This window comes from Coptis chinensis, chromosome 3 (assembly GCF_015680905.1).
Source record: "Coptis chinensis isolate HL-2020 chromosome 3, ASM1568090v1, whole genome shotgun sequence".
NCBI lineage: Eukaryota > Viridiplantae > Streptophyta > Magnoliopsida > Ranunculales > Ranunculaceae > Coptis > Coptis chinensis.
In genome coordinates, this window is record NC_141458.1 from 1581754 (window position 1) to 1597593 (window position 15840).

The window sequence follows — 15840 nt, forward strand, 5'->3', positions numbered from 1 at the left end:
AGCCTTGTCATTCAACATCTTGCAAATCCCAACACTCTCTTGAAATTTTCACCATTTTTTTACTTTTTGGACTCGTCATGGCCTCTAAAAGAAATCCCTTGTAGTGCAAGAAATTGAATACACTGAAGAATATCTTTGACTAGCAAACGGTTCTTAACAACCTCTTCTTTAGATAATGTATTTAACACATTATCTATATGTCGAGAAGGATTCATGAAATTTTAACAAGCTATCATTGCTGACCTATGAGGTGAGCATGGACTTCCTTCATGTTGCAAAAAGGAACACTTCTTTTCATTATTAATCTTCTTCCAACATTTAAAACCTTCAACGGTGAATGCAGGACGCTTTGGTGGATTTGTTTCAAATATAAAACATGGAAAACAATAAGCTCTATCCGTATGGAGTGAGTATTCTAGCCAAGGAAAGAGTTTGAACCAAGAGGAGTTGAACCGGTGAGTTTGCTTTCCGAATATGGTGGATGGATACTCTTTCTCACTGAGTTCAAGTAGCCAACGCCCCTTTCCAAGAAAAGCTCGTTGAACATCATCTTGTTGATTAACCGGGTAATTATATATTGAGTACGTTTACCCGGATCACGTTCAAATAAAGATGTGGAGTAAATTTCTTCAACACTAACTCTTTGGGCTTGAGGAGAAGGTTGAACTTGCTCAATTTCAACAACTTGAACTTGTGAAGGAGGTTGGCTATCTCTATCAAGTCTTGAAATATCAAGACTAAATGTAGAAGTTACATCATTTCCCGGGGAGGCATCTTTGGATTTAAAGAAGGAAAACATGGTTTTTATTTTCTTACGAGCTTGATGTTCATACATTCTTACCTAAGATAAATTATAATAATTTTGTAATCAATAGTTTACTCTATACTAAAAAACAAAAAAGAAAATATCACAATAATAACTACAATAATATTCAACTAATTAAATAAGACCAAAAATTAAATGACAATCTAATACTCTAACATAAACTACAAGGTAACAAGGCAATAAGTCAAGTAGTTAAGTAGAGAACACATTAGTATTTGAAAATTGGAAAAAAAAAATGAAATAAAAAATATAGGCATAATGCAAAACAATTTACCTTAGGTAATGAATAGGGAATAAAATGATAAATGGATTGGGCCTTGGCGAAACTGTGCGGAACTGTGTAAACATAATTTGGGTGAGCACACTTACAATTGACATTATGTCTGAGCAAACACTAACAGCCGTTTAAATTTTAAATTGAATGGAACTCCACTCCTATTTGATTTCCAGACATACCTAAATAATAAACTTTTAAGTATAGCTCCAAATAAAATGTACTTTGAGCCTCTTATCCTAGCAAGTGCACGTTGCAAACGACAAAAATAAAATGTTAGTGCATCAAAAGCATCTATATATGTAATGCTATTCACTGAAATCAGTATCCAACCGTACCCTTAGGTAAATTGGGCATGCTCGATGAGCCTGAACTGGAGAGGTAGTCTTGAGTAATTGCTTCTATTTAACCGAGGACATTGGCTATGGTATTTTGCAATGTCGGTTGGCATGATGACATGTGCTGTAGAACGTAGACAACGAAAATTTTGAATATTTAAACAAAAAAATTTATTTGTGTATCTCAAATACATGGCAACAAATTAAAGATAATGGTGATATACATGGTAAGAGAAAAAAAGGCCGAGCTATGATGTCGGAAATGCTCCGAGCAAGTAATATGGCACTTGGATGTTGGAATAGTGTTCTGTAGTAGAAGCACAAACTTATATATCTGACCATCACAATCCAATATGTTCAATATTTTACTTTGGCAAAGCAACGACACCGATCCTAGATAGAAGAAGCACTAAGAGTCATGCAACTGAAATACAAATTGTTGTTTTTGTTCTGTATGCAATAATTTGACAGTTCAATCGTACGATGCAAGTTAAATAGTAAGATGAATTTGAGTATTTACATGTGTCACATTAATATTAAAGCAACATCAAAAGTAGATTACATAATAGGTTTTCATGTTTATACAACATAAGTAAAACTTAGCCTAAAATTACAAAATTGTTTATACTACTAATTTGTCAGCCTCTTGCAAGGTTTGATAATTTTAAATCGAAGTTTTTTAACTTAGTTGCCAATGATGGTCTAAAGTTGTTTGGCTCACGCAGCTTGCTCTTGACCAATGACCATGCAAAAAAAAAAGGAGTCCAGATTTAATTTTATATAAGGAGGAAGAGCATGGTACTAAAGAAATTAAATAAAGAAGAGCTTATTAAAAGTTCAAATGCAATTAAATGAGTCTGCCTAATGATAGATGCATAAAACAAACCCATTCAGAAGTATAAGCCTTTGCTAATCCCAGTTGAATGGAGATGTAATAATGGTATCTTTGAGGGTTCACTAAGAAAGACTACAAATCAAAGGTGAGAGCTTCTATGGGATTGCGAAATCGTTGGAGGTGTTAACAACTTGCAAAGCCATCCAATTGTAGAATCAAAGTCTATTATCCTAGGGACTTCAAGATAAAGTTTAGTTACTGATCCCATTGAGGTAACACAGTTTCTAGCTTAGTTTCTGCATTCAATATTACTATAGAAGCTATTGTCTTCCAATAACAGAGATAAGATAAAAAAAAAGTTATATTTTATCCTTTGAATATGCAATTATATATCTCAACAAACACTCAAACTAACTCCATACATTAGCCCAAATATACTAAGAGATTCTTACCTTATACCTTATACATTTCTTTGTCTTGTTTGGAATTGTATCCACATTTATATTCATTCTGACAGTAGCATCGTGAAATAGATATTCCTCCTAAGTTGTTGAGCCAATTTCAATTATGTACAGTATATGACTTATAGAACTATGGCTAGCTAGCATGACCCTGGTAAGAGGGGCAAAAAAAATCAAAGAACGTAGATTTTACAATATCAAATCACAATCACCTAGAAACACGCCAAATAATAATTATTAGATATATTGATCAAATAAATATTAGCATGTGCACGGTGAAGTATTCGTATCTACAACATCTTGCCTGAGTGATAACATTACTAAAGAAGCAAAATTCATCTCCTCCAACAAATATAGTGTCCAGAAGTTCAAAGAAATAGGTCCTACTTGGTGAAAATAAAAAGTCATATACCTTGACTATCCATAGTCATATTATGCTAAAAACTATGTTTACTCCTTAAAGAGGTTGTTACCGCGTTTAAGGTGAATATATCATAGATATCCTATATATGCAATAACATTTCGTCCATCTTAAAATTGTGAGTTCTGGTTAATCTCTACAAATGACCATGTTATTTATGTTTCGTTACCCATCTGTTAATCAGGTACAATATTAAACTAATGGTTATGTTTCTTTTCAGGTGTGCAATGTTTTCTCCTATCCTATCTATCAATGGTGTTGCCAGTAACATGTGATGAATTTAAAGAAAATAGAAGAATGCATGCATGCATGCTTTGGACCATACCATTAAAAAAAATCGGTTACCACCCCCCTTACATAAATTCAAAATTACGGTGGACGTGGCATTAAATCTACATAAGAATACATACATTTTTAATAAAGAAACTTTTGAATAAAAAAACATTTGAAGTCCTATTTGAAGCTCATACATATAGTAAACATTCACCTAACTAACCTAAGGATCATCTCAATGTAAATGGGAGAAAAAAAAAAATCTACCTCAGTTTACCTCTCTCCATTTGGACATGAGCTGAGCGACCCAAAAACACAAAAGTGATGACTGCTATAGGAAGATGATGGGAGAAAGTGGTTCCTCTACATACCTGTCAACATATCATATTGCAGTGATATTATATATCCATTCAATTCTATGGTTATAACCAAGCTACTGTCAGAACCAAAAACGGAATTGATAACCACGAGCTAAATCAAGAACACACCATATTCAATCAGCATGAATTAAGAGCTAACCCAACAATCTAAATGTTCTGCTAGGAAAAAATTTGAGAGCACATATTTGAAATGAAGACCATAATCTTTGTAACTATTATAATCATGCTAAAATAGTGATGTTGTAACCTTAATCCTCCGTATTGTCATATATACTGAAAAACAGCATAATAACCTTGATCATTATGATTTTTTCTATGCAATACAGAAGCTTAAATTTCCAATTGAAACAAACAATATGATAAAATCCACTTACGGGCAAAAAAAAAACCATAGTTATCATACTTGGATTCCAACACACTTCAAACCACATGCACATCCAAAGCAACTATCCATTGGTACAAAAGATTAAACAGTAGATGCGTTGCATAAAGTAGGAAGATCTGTATGTAGAACTAACCATGAGTTCCAAGACACTACACCTTGATAGTGCTTGATCTTTATGAAGAACTAACATTCAGTCCCTAGAACTAACCTTGTCCAAGCGGGGTATGGATTACTTGCGCTTTATTCGCATACTTACTTTAAGTGTGAAACACTTTTTGCTTCAACTTTGGGATGTGGTCATGAAAAATGACGCCTGCTAAACATAATATAAAAAGCAAATCAGCAGACCTATTAACTCATTTAATAGTAGAAAATCTATGAAAGGTCACATTAGAATTGTATTATAAATCAACATGGAGGTAAAAAAAAAAAAAAAAAATCCACTAATCTACTTTAAACTGTTAAGCTGCAAAACTAAAATCCGTTGATGGCATGACTCTATTAGTTCTTCATATATAGAGCTTTGGTGGTATGCTCAATGAGAGGGTTGACTTCGATTTCATTTTATGTTTCTTCGAATCCAATGAAGCTAAATCAGTGCCCGATCCAACAGGAGCCTTATCTTCTCGACCTGTGACAACTCCATTTTTTTTAACATCACCTTGCTTATCCGAAGGACTAGTTGTCTCTTTCTTAGGTTCCTCTGACTCTGCATTGCTCAGAGATTATGCGTTTACCCCAGAATTGATGATATTAAGATGTGGGCGTATAGGAAGGCCCTTTGCTGCCGCTTATTTCTTCCTAACCTCTGTTGTCGCACGGGCAGCCCGTTCATCGACATCCCTACCTCGATTCAGGTTCTCCCCCATTATTGATGTACCAAAGGGTTTGTTGGCTGTTAATCCAGCATTTTCAGACCCTCCTGTTGCAGCAGCTTGGAAAGCTTGAATCAGCTCCGGATTAGCCTACTATCCAAAACACATTTCTTCAATACCTCGCATATATTTTCAAAATTTTTATATGAAGCTATCTTATCAAGATAATAATAATCAGCAAGTACCTTCAATATATCAAAAGACTTTTGAGCATAAGCAACATTGGCTGCTTGCCCTTTTTGCTTATGTGCAGTTGCCTATATAAGTTAAAACCACCAAGTGAGGGGTGAAACAAACATCTTTTTGTGAATTGACAAACTCCAATATAGCACTTAAAGGTAACACTTGTAACTTTAAGATGTCCTTTGACTTGAAGATCGCGCATCTTAAATGTCTTGATCCAGTTATGAGAATCCCGTCCTTGAACCTCTTCACCAAGCTGTTTCACAAGTATGGCGTATGTCTTCTTTTCATGCTACAAACAAAAAACTCCGTATGATTTTACAAGCATTCAATTTCCCGGGCATACTACCCTATACATGAAACAATCCTTATAAAGACTTACATGGAGAGAACGTTTGAAAGCCCCCATACAACTGAATGCAATGGCCAAAGCAGGATAGCATGCAGCGGTCTAAATATGCTCCTCACCAAGAAGGTGCTCATTCTTTTTTAAGGCTTCTTGCAAATAACGAATAGCTGTATTCATCTTCCTAATGTCCTGGTACATCATAGCAACAGTTATGAAAGTTGCAGCCATGTCAGGATGATCAGGACAACATAAATACATAGAATTTGAATTTTACATAGAATTTGATCTGGTGAGAGAACTATTAACCATTCTTTATAGATAGTACTACCCTATACATGAAACAATCCTTACAAAGACTTACCTGGAGAGAAAGTTTGAAAGCCCCCATACAATTGAATGCAATGGCCAGAGCATGATAGCATGCAGCGGTCTGAATATGCTCCTCACCAAGAAGGCGCTCATTCTTTTTTAAGGCTTCTTGCAAATAACGAAGAGATGTATTCATCTTCCCAATGTCCTGGTACATCATAGCAGCATTTATGAAAGTTGTAGCCATGTCAGGATGATCAAGACCACATAAATACATAGAATTTGATCTGGTGAGAGAACTATTAACCATTCTTTAAACCATTCTTTACAGTAGTACTACCCTATACATGAAACAATCCTTACAAAGACTTACCTGGAGAGAAAGTGGAAAGCCCCCATACAATTGAATGCAATGGGCAGAGCATGATAGCATGCAGCGGTCTGAATATGCTCCTCACCAAGAAAGGCGCTCATTCTTTTAAGGCTTCTTGCAAATAACGAAGAGCTGTATTCATCTTCCCAATGTCCTGGTACATCATAGCTATATTTATGAAAGTTGCAGCCACGTTAGGATGATTGGGACTGTAACGCCCCAAAATCAAATAAAGATTACGAGGCGTTAATAAGACGACGTTCAATATTAATAATTTAAAATTAACGATAAACCATCATATATTTTTTTTTCTACAAAAAATCTGGCAGAGTTTCCTTTGTATTTTCAACATTTCATATACCTAAACCTATCATAACCTGAAACCAAAATAACCTAATATTCACATACCAACCCTATCAAATTATATATAACTTTACATAGTTTGAAAACCAAAACATTTCTATATACAACTCCATCAAAACATATACACAACCCTTCCAAAATATATTCGATAACGTCCGCTAACCGATCCCTTACCCTGGATCGGTATTTCACATATTTGCACAACCCCCTCCATGACATCATATATAAAATAAAGTCATGCAATATAAACTGTAATTATTTATGTACAACGAAAAGGAATCAATATAATATACATAAATAGGAAGCCACTACTTGTAACATATATTAAGGTCACTTAACAACCCATATGATTCCAAGACGCTCCTTTTAAGGTTCGCCTTGATTCTTTAGTATGTATTCACCTTATAGATCTCGATATGGAGGGACTTGTTTGTCCCTGTCCGTTTACACTCCGACGATCAACATTAGACACGAAATCAATGACTTAAATATCATAATAACTAATTTATACAAAACTAGTAGAAAATAATATGATTTACTTACCTTTACCCGATGAAGAGTAAACCTTACCATAAATATAGAAAGGTCTCCCACATAACCATAGAAAGCAATGTCCGGGACATATGCCGTAGAGCGATAAACTTAGTAGGAGCAATGTCCGGGACATATGCCGTAGAGTGAGCTCCATTTGGTTCAGACCATGATAGAAGAGAGCCATATTGCCATAGTTGTAACAATGAAAGAAACACATACACAAACCAACAATAATATTAATATGATTGAAAGCTAGTATACAATGTTAAATAAGGAATCGGAAAGCTCTTTGTGTGTTGCTTTATGGAGGAGTTTTCCCTTCTACAACTATAATTATGATTGATAGGTTAATTGGTACCTGTGAGCAGTATCTAGGTGGTCCAATCCAAGGTAGCGCTCATTTATGATAAGTTCTTTGTGCTGCTACATTATTGCTACTACCATGTCTCTACCATTGCAAAGTACCTAGTGATAGAAAAATTACATTATCAATAGTTCAACACCATGCACATAAAAAAAATTACAGACACTATAAATACCAGATCTACTCACTACATTATGTTCTTAGTTCAAAAACCCGTCAATGCAAGAGTCGAACATAAAAGATAATAAATGGGCAATCTCTTGCATTGATGATGAGACCTTAGTTTTCAAAGAAAATTTAGAAAAAAATTTATGGTACCACTAAGATAGTTGGTAAGGAAGAACAATAGATGCAGTGTTATCAAAGTCGTACGATTCTTGACTTGAATCGAGTCGTAATTCAATATATTAGAATCATACCAGTAAATCGTTAATGACAGGAATCGGTAAAAAATCGGGATTCGAATCGCAAAATCGTAGGAATCGGAAATAATAACGATTCCTTCGATTCAAAAAAACAGCAACAGTATAGAACAAGAAAAGAAGAAAAAAGAAAATAGAAGATAGAAAGAAATCAAAGAACTTACCAGGTACGTTGCATAGACTTCTTCTTCTTCTTCTATTCTCCTTTCTTTTCTTTTTTTTCCGGTGTGGTCTCTTCCTTCTCGATTTTTTTTTCTTGCGAATGGTTTACATGGGTTATATACTTATATGGACCTGGGTTAAACCTGGGTGGGTCAGGTCCATATAACTTAAGCCCATATTCTATTCCTTAGACCAATTTCATTTCACTCATTTTCAACGAAATTTCAGTATTTTTTCATAAATTTCAACCATTATGTCTCCATTCCATACATATATAATATTTTTTAGAGTACTATAAGTGTGGAATGGAGATTTGTAAGCATCTTTCTTGTTGGTACACACACACACACACACACACACACACACACACACACACATATATATATATATATTTTCATATATGTAAAAAATTTACAACCCCTATATATATTATGGCTTGAATCTTACGATTTACGACTCGATACGATTTACAATTCGGTAAAAATGGAAAATGATTCCCGTTTCGATTCAGGAGTTGACAACATTGAATAGATGTCTCATCCACCCAACAGATATGTATCACATAAAAAGAAACCAAGGGGTATATAAGAAGGGAGAAAAATCAATATATAAATGGTAATTACCAGCAGCAATTTGCAACCTCTCGATGCGTGGGACCAGTAACCTGCGCTGCACCCGCGGTCAAACAGAAACACAAAGAAATTAAATTATTTTATTGGTAGCACTAAAACGTGATGCTTAATATAAAAAGGAAAAAAAGAAAATGGAAACCATGAAATGTGGGTATATGGAAAGAGCATACTTGCTGAAGCATGGAAAATGCTTCCTAAAACAAAGTGTAAGCCTTATTAAACATTCCCTTAAACAATTCCCAAAGCAGAACATAGTATCCACTATCAATTACTACACAAAACAAAAAGAAAATCTCTACGGAAACGAATCGCTCAGAGAGGATGAAACAAAAAAAAAAAAATACCTCTGCCAACCGAATTTTCCCAGTTTCCACAAGATCCCTAGCTTTTGAACATACAGGCACTGAATGCTTCACCACAGGTTGGAGATCAAATATATTTGAAGTTTGGAATGGTGTTGCTGCATCAAAATCATATTTGTGTGCTATAACTGTAACACCCACCTGTTAAGATATGAGCAGCCCACGCTTAGCATATAAACATTTCAAAACTAATACATATGTGCATCTATGCTAAGAAATCTCATTCGGGACAAAGCAGATATAAGAAGTTAAATGATTTACCTCAAAACTATAATGCACAACAACTTGTTGAGACAGTGCACTTAATCCAAAATATCTCAACAACATATGTTGAAAGGCCAAAAATTCAATAAAAAAATAGAAATTTTTAGGGAGAAGACTATATACCTTTGCATTTGAAATGAGAAATTGCAAATTGCACTTGATGAGACAGCAGTACCCTAGCATAAAAATATCAAGTTGTTTTACAGGTGATGCTACAGACAATATTGTGTTAATTTGAAATGACATATAAGGAAGCCAGGATGACTGATAATGCTATTTACTCCTTCCATGTAGTGTGACACATGAAACTTTATTAAAGTTTTGATAACGGTGCATAAAAATAGATAGAAAGACATATGAATGCCAAATTCATAGGACAATACATTATAATACAAAATCCATGGTACTATCCTCAAAATGTAAACCTAATAAAACGATTATAGAACAAAAAATATTAAAGTAGAACAAACATAAACATCAAATAAGCATTTAATCAAACAGTTTGTGATTACCAACCTAAATTCCAAAAACACCATATACAGAAGGTTACGCAACAATTTGGTGTGTGAGAATTATTTTTGCCTAAAGTGAATAGTAAAAGTTAAACTGGTGATTACAAAAAAAAAAAAGCTAACGTATTTAACTAACTGAAATGGTCAGTAGTATCTCAACAGCATATGTTGAAAGGCCAAAAATTCAATAAAAAAATAGAAAAAATTTACGTAGAAGACCATACCTTTGCATTTGAAATAAGAAGTGGCAAATTGCACTTGATAAGACAGTAGTACCTTGAAATTGGAACAATCCTTGAAATGAATATTCGAAGTGTAAACCGTAAAAAAGGAAAAATCAAAACATAAATTATATGATTATTTAGAACACAATTAAAGTTAACCAGAAAAGAGAATAACTTGCGTACCTTATGGATTTATCATACGGTAAGTAAGGTGATCTCGGTCTTTCATTGTGTAGTGATCCCTACTCTTCCTTGTCTTTATCTTCATTGAGTTTGAGTGTTTGATTGACTATAAACTGTAATAGTATCTCATCAAACGCATGATTTATTTCAAGATTGAACCTTATTTTGTGTCTAGCATTTGTCTCTCCCGAAAATCTGAAATCAACTCACCGAGGTGAATAATCAGTTGCATTCACAAAATAAAAACTAAATAATCATATGGAATATTGAAAAGAGAAGAGCAACCCTTCGTTGGTAGAGAGACAAGTTTAAGGTCTTTTCGTTTCTTTTTAACAGCTAATAAATTAAATTGCTTAATTAAATGCCTAATTAAATGCATTTATGGTGGCACACAATTGAAATGATGGCGTAGTTTTGATTTTTTTTATTCACTAGCACATGAAATGACCAATTACTCCTAATTAAAGTATTAACCAGTAGTTTCATTTAAGGACAATATGGGTACCATATATTAACAAAAGCAAAAAAAGACCAAATTATTCTTGTAAATGATATTTGGGTGTTTTGATTTAATTATTTATTCAGGGGCATTATGCATAAGAAAAAAAGGATGAATTTAAGAGACCACGATCATTATTATAGGATATGCTACTAGTAGAGATTACTACTATTACATACTTGTAATCTACGTTTTAAGTTGATCTCAGACTGCATCTTGTTATACATCCGTTCCTTCATTCTATACAAGAACAAAATCACATTTGAACATTAAAAATTGAATATGCAAGAGATGATGTCAAATGAAAACCAATTATTTGGTGTTTCTTTCTGAGTACAGAATATGGCGACATTGTGGTTGCAGCAACTAAAAGACGGGATGCTTATGGAACCGAAGAAGCTGAACTGTTCGCCGCTAGAATTTTGCTTTCAAGGTAGCTACGAACTGATAAAAATTAGATACAAAGGCAATGCAAGTAATATTTTGAATTTCTTTCTGGAGACAGAATTTTTCTGGGTTTGTCATTTTCAATATTGTTGCTGTGTTCTCCCTTTTGTACTGTTTATTTTTTTTTTTTAATCGAAATTTTGAAAGCACTTTCCATTCAGTTTTCAAACTCCATCTGTACAGACAAAGAGTTTCAACTTACAAGTATGATGTTCAAAGAGGGGGAAAAAACCGACTAAATGTCCAACCAATCAATTCCCTATATAAATACTTTGAAACATCCTTAAACGATAGGATCCACTTCGAAAATGACAGACGACATGAATAAAGTAATTATATACCAGGGAAGCTTCATATTACAAATCAATTGGGTATTATCTGTCTGAAAATCCTTCAGTATAGGTACATGGAAATGTAGACATATAATGTGTATTTAACTGTCAGCCCTGGCATACTGAAACAACAACAAAAAATCCATGGTAACCCAAATATCACATCTATAATATGTACAAGCTTTGACATTGCCCAAGAAATACAACTGTGCTTGAAGATTTATACTTTAGCTGTCAACTTGTGTGAATTCAAGTGCATTTGCATCTGGATCACGAGTAAAGATTGCAGGCCTTCCCGACTTGCTGAGAGTGTAGGCAATACCTGCAAATAACAAGACACAGGACATAACGACATTGATGAATCTAAGCACTTTCTGTTACTTAACATATTATTATGGAAATCATTTAAGTTACTCAACTTTGCCTCGTCAGCTAAACTGTGATCAAAAGTAAAGCTAAAATAACTGTGAACTTGATCTAGAAGAACTAATGCCAATAACACTTTTTCTATATGATACACACTCTGTATTGCCTTTCTCAATATCGATGCAATAACAGTAAAGCACAAGCTGTATGATGAATTCCACTTTCTCATTCACCTACACTCAATCTTCCATTGGAGTAGATGCACACATCACATTACAGTACAATAAATTGGAAAGTAGTCAATGGCTGCTCCAGTGACCAACGTACAGGATTATCGATTTAGAATGCTACACAACACTCAAAGCTTATAGTAAAGATAATATCATCTGTAGATCCAATTGACTGGGATCTGTCTTAAATAGATTCTCCCTTTTCAGGTTCCCCACAGCTTAATTGCCAAGTTAGAAACCAAAATATTAATCACAGTTTCTCTGTTTGTTCATCTATTAAAGCAATGGATAATGATGCTTATAACTCACTATTTTAGATGATCCCAACCAAATCTGACACATTTATGTTTTAAAAGTGACTACAACATGCAATATGCATTTCTCACGCACAGAGTGTAATATAACTGAAAAGCTTTGAAGGAAAATAATTAGTTTTGAGAAACAAAAAAATCATATGATATAGCTGATACATGACTGATGGACATTAATAAAGTTGAGCAATACCAGCTTTATCCAGAACTTTTTTCAGCTTAGACACGTCTTTAATTGCAATACAAGCATGACGGTCGCGACCCCCATGCTCAGGACGTCCTGTTAAGGGGTCAGGATTTGGAAGCTCCATTAAGTGAATCATCTCAGAACCCACCCATAACCAAGCACCCCTATAAGGGAGCTTGTCATGTGGCCTTGCTTCATTTATCTCGAGACCTGCATTCAGTATGAAAATATAAACTTCATACAAGTCAAGCGCAGATAACATAAACCTTTAAGTGTGGAGAAAGTGGCATGTACCCAAGACATTCTGATAAAACTCGAGTGACCTTTCTAGGTTTTCACACAGGAATCCAACATGGTGAATGCTAACAATTCCAATACCTGCATCCTCATCACCAATACAATAAACTTCCTTCCATGAAGACAAAAATGCAAGGTATGGACTGTAGAAAATTAAACTGAAATTTTCTATAGAATAGTACACGGTTTCATTTAAAAAGATTGGGAGTGTAAAATATTTACAAAATAGTTACATCAGCGCTCAAATAATCTGTAAATTTAGAACTACCATGCCCTCATTGCTACCTAAAGAATGATTTGGTTCACTGGATCATGTAAAATACTGGACAATGTACATCTACAATAGTATAAACTGAGTAAGAGATTAACCATCAATATCGTCAAAAGTGGCAGATTCTTTCACAGATACATCCACTTGAGCACACATCTCAGATTTTGCCACTAAAGAATGGCTACCACTTTTAAACTTTCTTGCATTTGCTTGGGAACTTTTACTTGATGGAAGGCTAGTGAATATGGTGCTGAAACCAACATGGTTTACCTGCAGATATTAGATACATGGTTAGGTAGTATAGAAAATGGAAAAAAAAAGATATAGCCTAGGAAAGTTCACTCTCAGTAAATCAAGGAAGTATCTGTTCAACAAGTAATAACTAACAGAGCTACTACAAGTGACACTAGATGTTACTAATGGAGATTTATAGTTGATAAAGTTTTCCTTCAATGAAATTACTAAGAACAATGCATGGTAACTTAACGTGCCTAAGATTTTCAAGTAAGAACGGCATGAACACATAAAATTATCCCAATGGTCAATGGAAACAGACAGTGAATTCTATCTTAGATTCTGACCAAAATGAAAATATAGTATATGAAGACCAAACTAGAAGAAGAAAGTATATGTTGTTGGTTACCTCATTTGAATGAAGATTAGAAAGTGGGAGTGAAGAACCAAGAATTGAAGAAGAAAACAGAGCAGCCATGGAAAAATGAGCTGTTAACTAAAATACAGAGAGCTTTTGGAGAGTTAAATAACAGCCACTTGATTCTCGAACAAGTAACAATTGGTTCGGGTTACAAAAAGTAACCCAGATAACCGGGTCCAGTACAACAACTTGGGCTTGGGTTTGACGTACGAGGCCTGTTGTGGATTATGGTGTACACTAGAACTAGTATACTGCAATGCAAGTGGGAGCGTGAGTAGAGAGGGAGAGAGAGGAGGGGAGGGGGAGAGATTGAGAGGGCGTGGAGAGGGAGATGGAGGAAGAGAAGAGATGGGGAATGAGGAGAGACAGAAACCAACCAAATGACTTTTTGTCCACATATCCCCACTCGACCCAGAACGTTCACTCCGCTCACTTGAATATATAGATAATAGATATAAGAAGGTAGATTAGGTTCTCATTGTTTAGCAATTCCTAGATAAATTTTTAGTCCACTCTAGTAGTGTTTTAATTTAATTTAGACATGTAAACTCTATAAAAGGCTAGTAGGTGTACTGCTAGCCGCCATTTGAGTAACTGACAACGAAAATAAAAACAACACCGATTATATAAGTAGTGCTCCGCGTGATGTTTTCCGTTGCTTTCAACTGATTCACTTAAGAGTTGATAATGTTATGTTGATTTTTCTTATTTCATAAGGCAAACTGCTTGACACATCGTCCTAGCGCCACTGTTACTAAGTTGATAGAAACTCGCGAATTTTGATATGGTAGCGGATATTGATTTTGCATATAAAAACCTATCATCTTAGGCCAGTTTTGGAACAATTTTTTTTTCTTCCATTATATGAATGGGCAAAAACAAATACTATCCCCAAACAAACACTACCATTTTCCATATTTCACCTATCATAATTACTTTAGACGACTTTGGTTAGCTACCTACATGCACTAGGATCCCGACTTTACTAAAATGTCATTCCATTGTTATAGAAAAATTCTCAAACACAATTTATCTCAATGGGATGGGTATAAAGGTGAAGAAACAATATATGACATTCGTTCCCCGTTATCGACTTCTTCAAAACCCCGTTATTTATACCAGTGCTCACCTCCAGTGAAATATTACCCTTACACTGATGATTCAAGAAAGTTTAGAAGAATGTGATTCACTTTCATTGCAACAATTTTGGACAAACAACTATTCTTGCATAGCAGTATTTGAGTAACATTTTTGCTCTTGTTGATTCGGCTTTTCTAAGTAACATATTGTATTGGTTATTTGTCAAGTGGAATTAGGTCCGGATTACAAAAATAACAAAAAACAAAATATTTTAAGAGGTTTTCTTCCATGCGCATAACCTCCAATGCATTCCAATGTACATCAATCTCACCCACACATCTAGATTTTTGTTAGAAAAATGAAATTCTAAAGCAAACTTGTTAACCGGATAAATTGGTTATACTAATACAACAAAAAAGCAAAAAAGTAACCATCGTACTCTCAGAAATTTTGAACCTTCGGAAAAAAGAAAATAGTTACGCATTCTCTCTTCGGCAGAGTTATGATTTCTCCACTGAACTCTCTCTTTTCTATTATTTCTCTTTCTCACTCTCAACTACACAATTTTTTTTTAAAAAAAAAAAAAATCAGTTATTGTCTCCCAAGAGAAATCCCTTTCATTTGAAACTCTCAATTACTGATTTAGGTTTAGATACTCTTTTTGTTTGTTGTTACTGAAAAATGGAACCTAAACAAAATTTCTACCAATTTCATGCCGGTTTTACTCTTTATATATTTTCTCATCTTTAGGGTGTAAGATGACATATGTGTGATCTAGATATGTGCGGGACGCATTTGAGGCCCTGCGCATTATAGATTTGGTAATATTTTAATTATATCTAAACATGTTCTTTTTCTTCC

General features: G+C 34.3%; 1 protein-coding gene and 1 long non-coding RNA gene across 3 annotated transcripts; both read right to left on the reverse strand.

Annotated features, from left to right (window-relative positions):
- Positions 1-1699: 1699 nt before the first annotated feature.
- Positions 1700-6123, reverse strand: LOC147507128 (uncharacterized). 2 transcript variants are annotated; one of them, XR_015216146.1, is made up of 6 exons: positions 5962-6123; positions 5634-5789; positions 5254-5543; positions 3706-5158; positions 2726-2885; positions 1700-1831 (listed from the first exon to the last, which is right to left on the reverse strand). It is a non-coding gene; the product is annotated as an uncharacterized LOC147507128 (long non-coding RNA). The 2 variants fall into 2 exon arrangements; XR_015216145.1 differs by having other exon boundaries at positions 3696-5158.
- Positions 6124-11571: 5448 nt separating this feature from the next.
- Positions 11572-14043, reverse strand: LOC147507129 (Lactoylglutathione lyase / glyoxalase I family protein). The gene is made up of 5 exons (XM_086599850.1): positions 13888-14043; positions 13343-13514; positions 12971-13054; positions 12683-12886; positions 11572-11904 (listed from the first exon to the last, which is right to left on the reverse strand). Exons 1-5 carry the CDS (start codon positions 13954-13956, stop codon positions 11810-11812), a joined length of 624 nt encoding a protein of 207 aa, XP_086455976.1. The 5' UTR covers positions 13957-14043; the 3' UTR covers positions 11572-11809.
- Positions 14044-15840: the final 1797 nt, after the last annotated feature.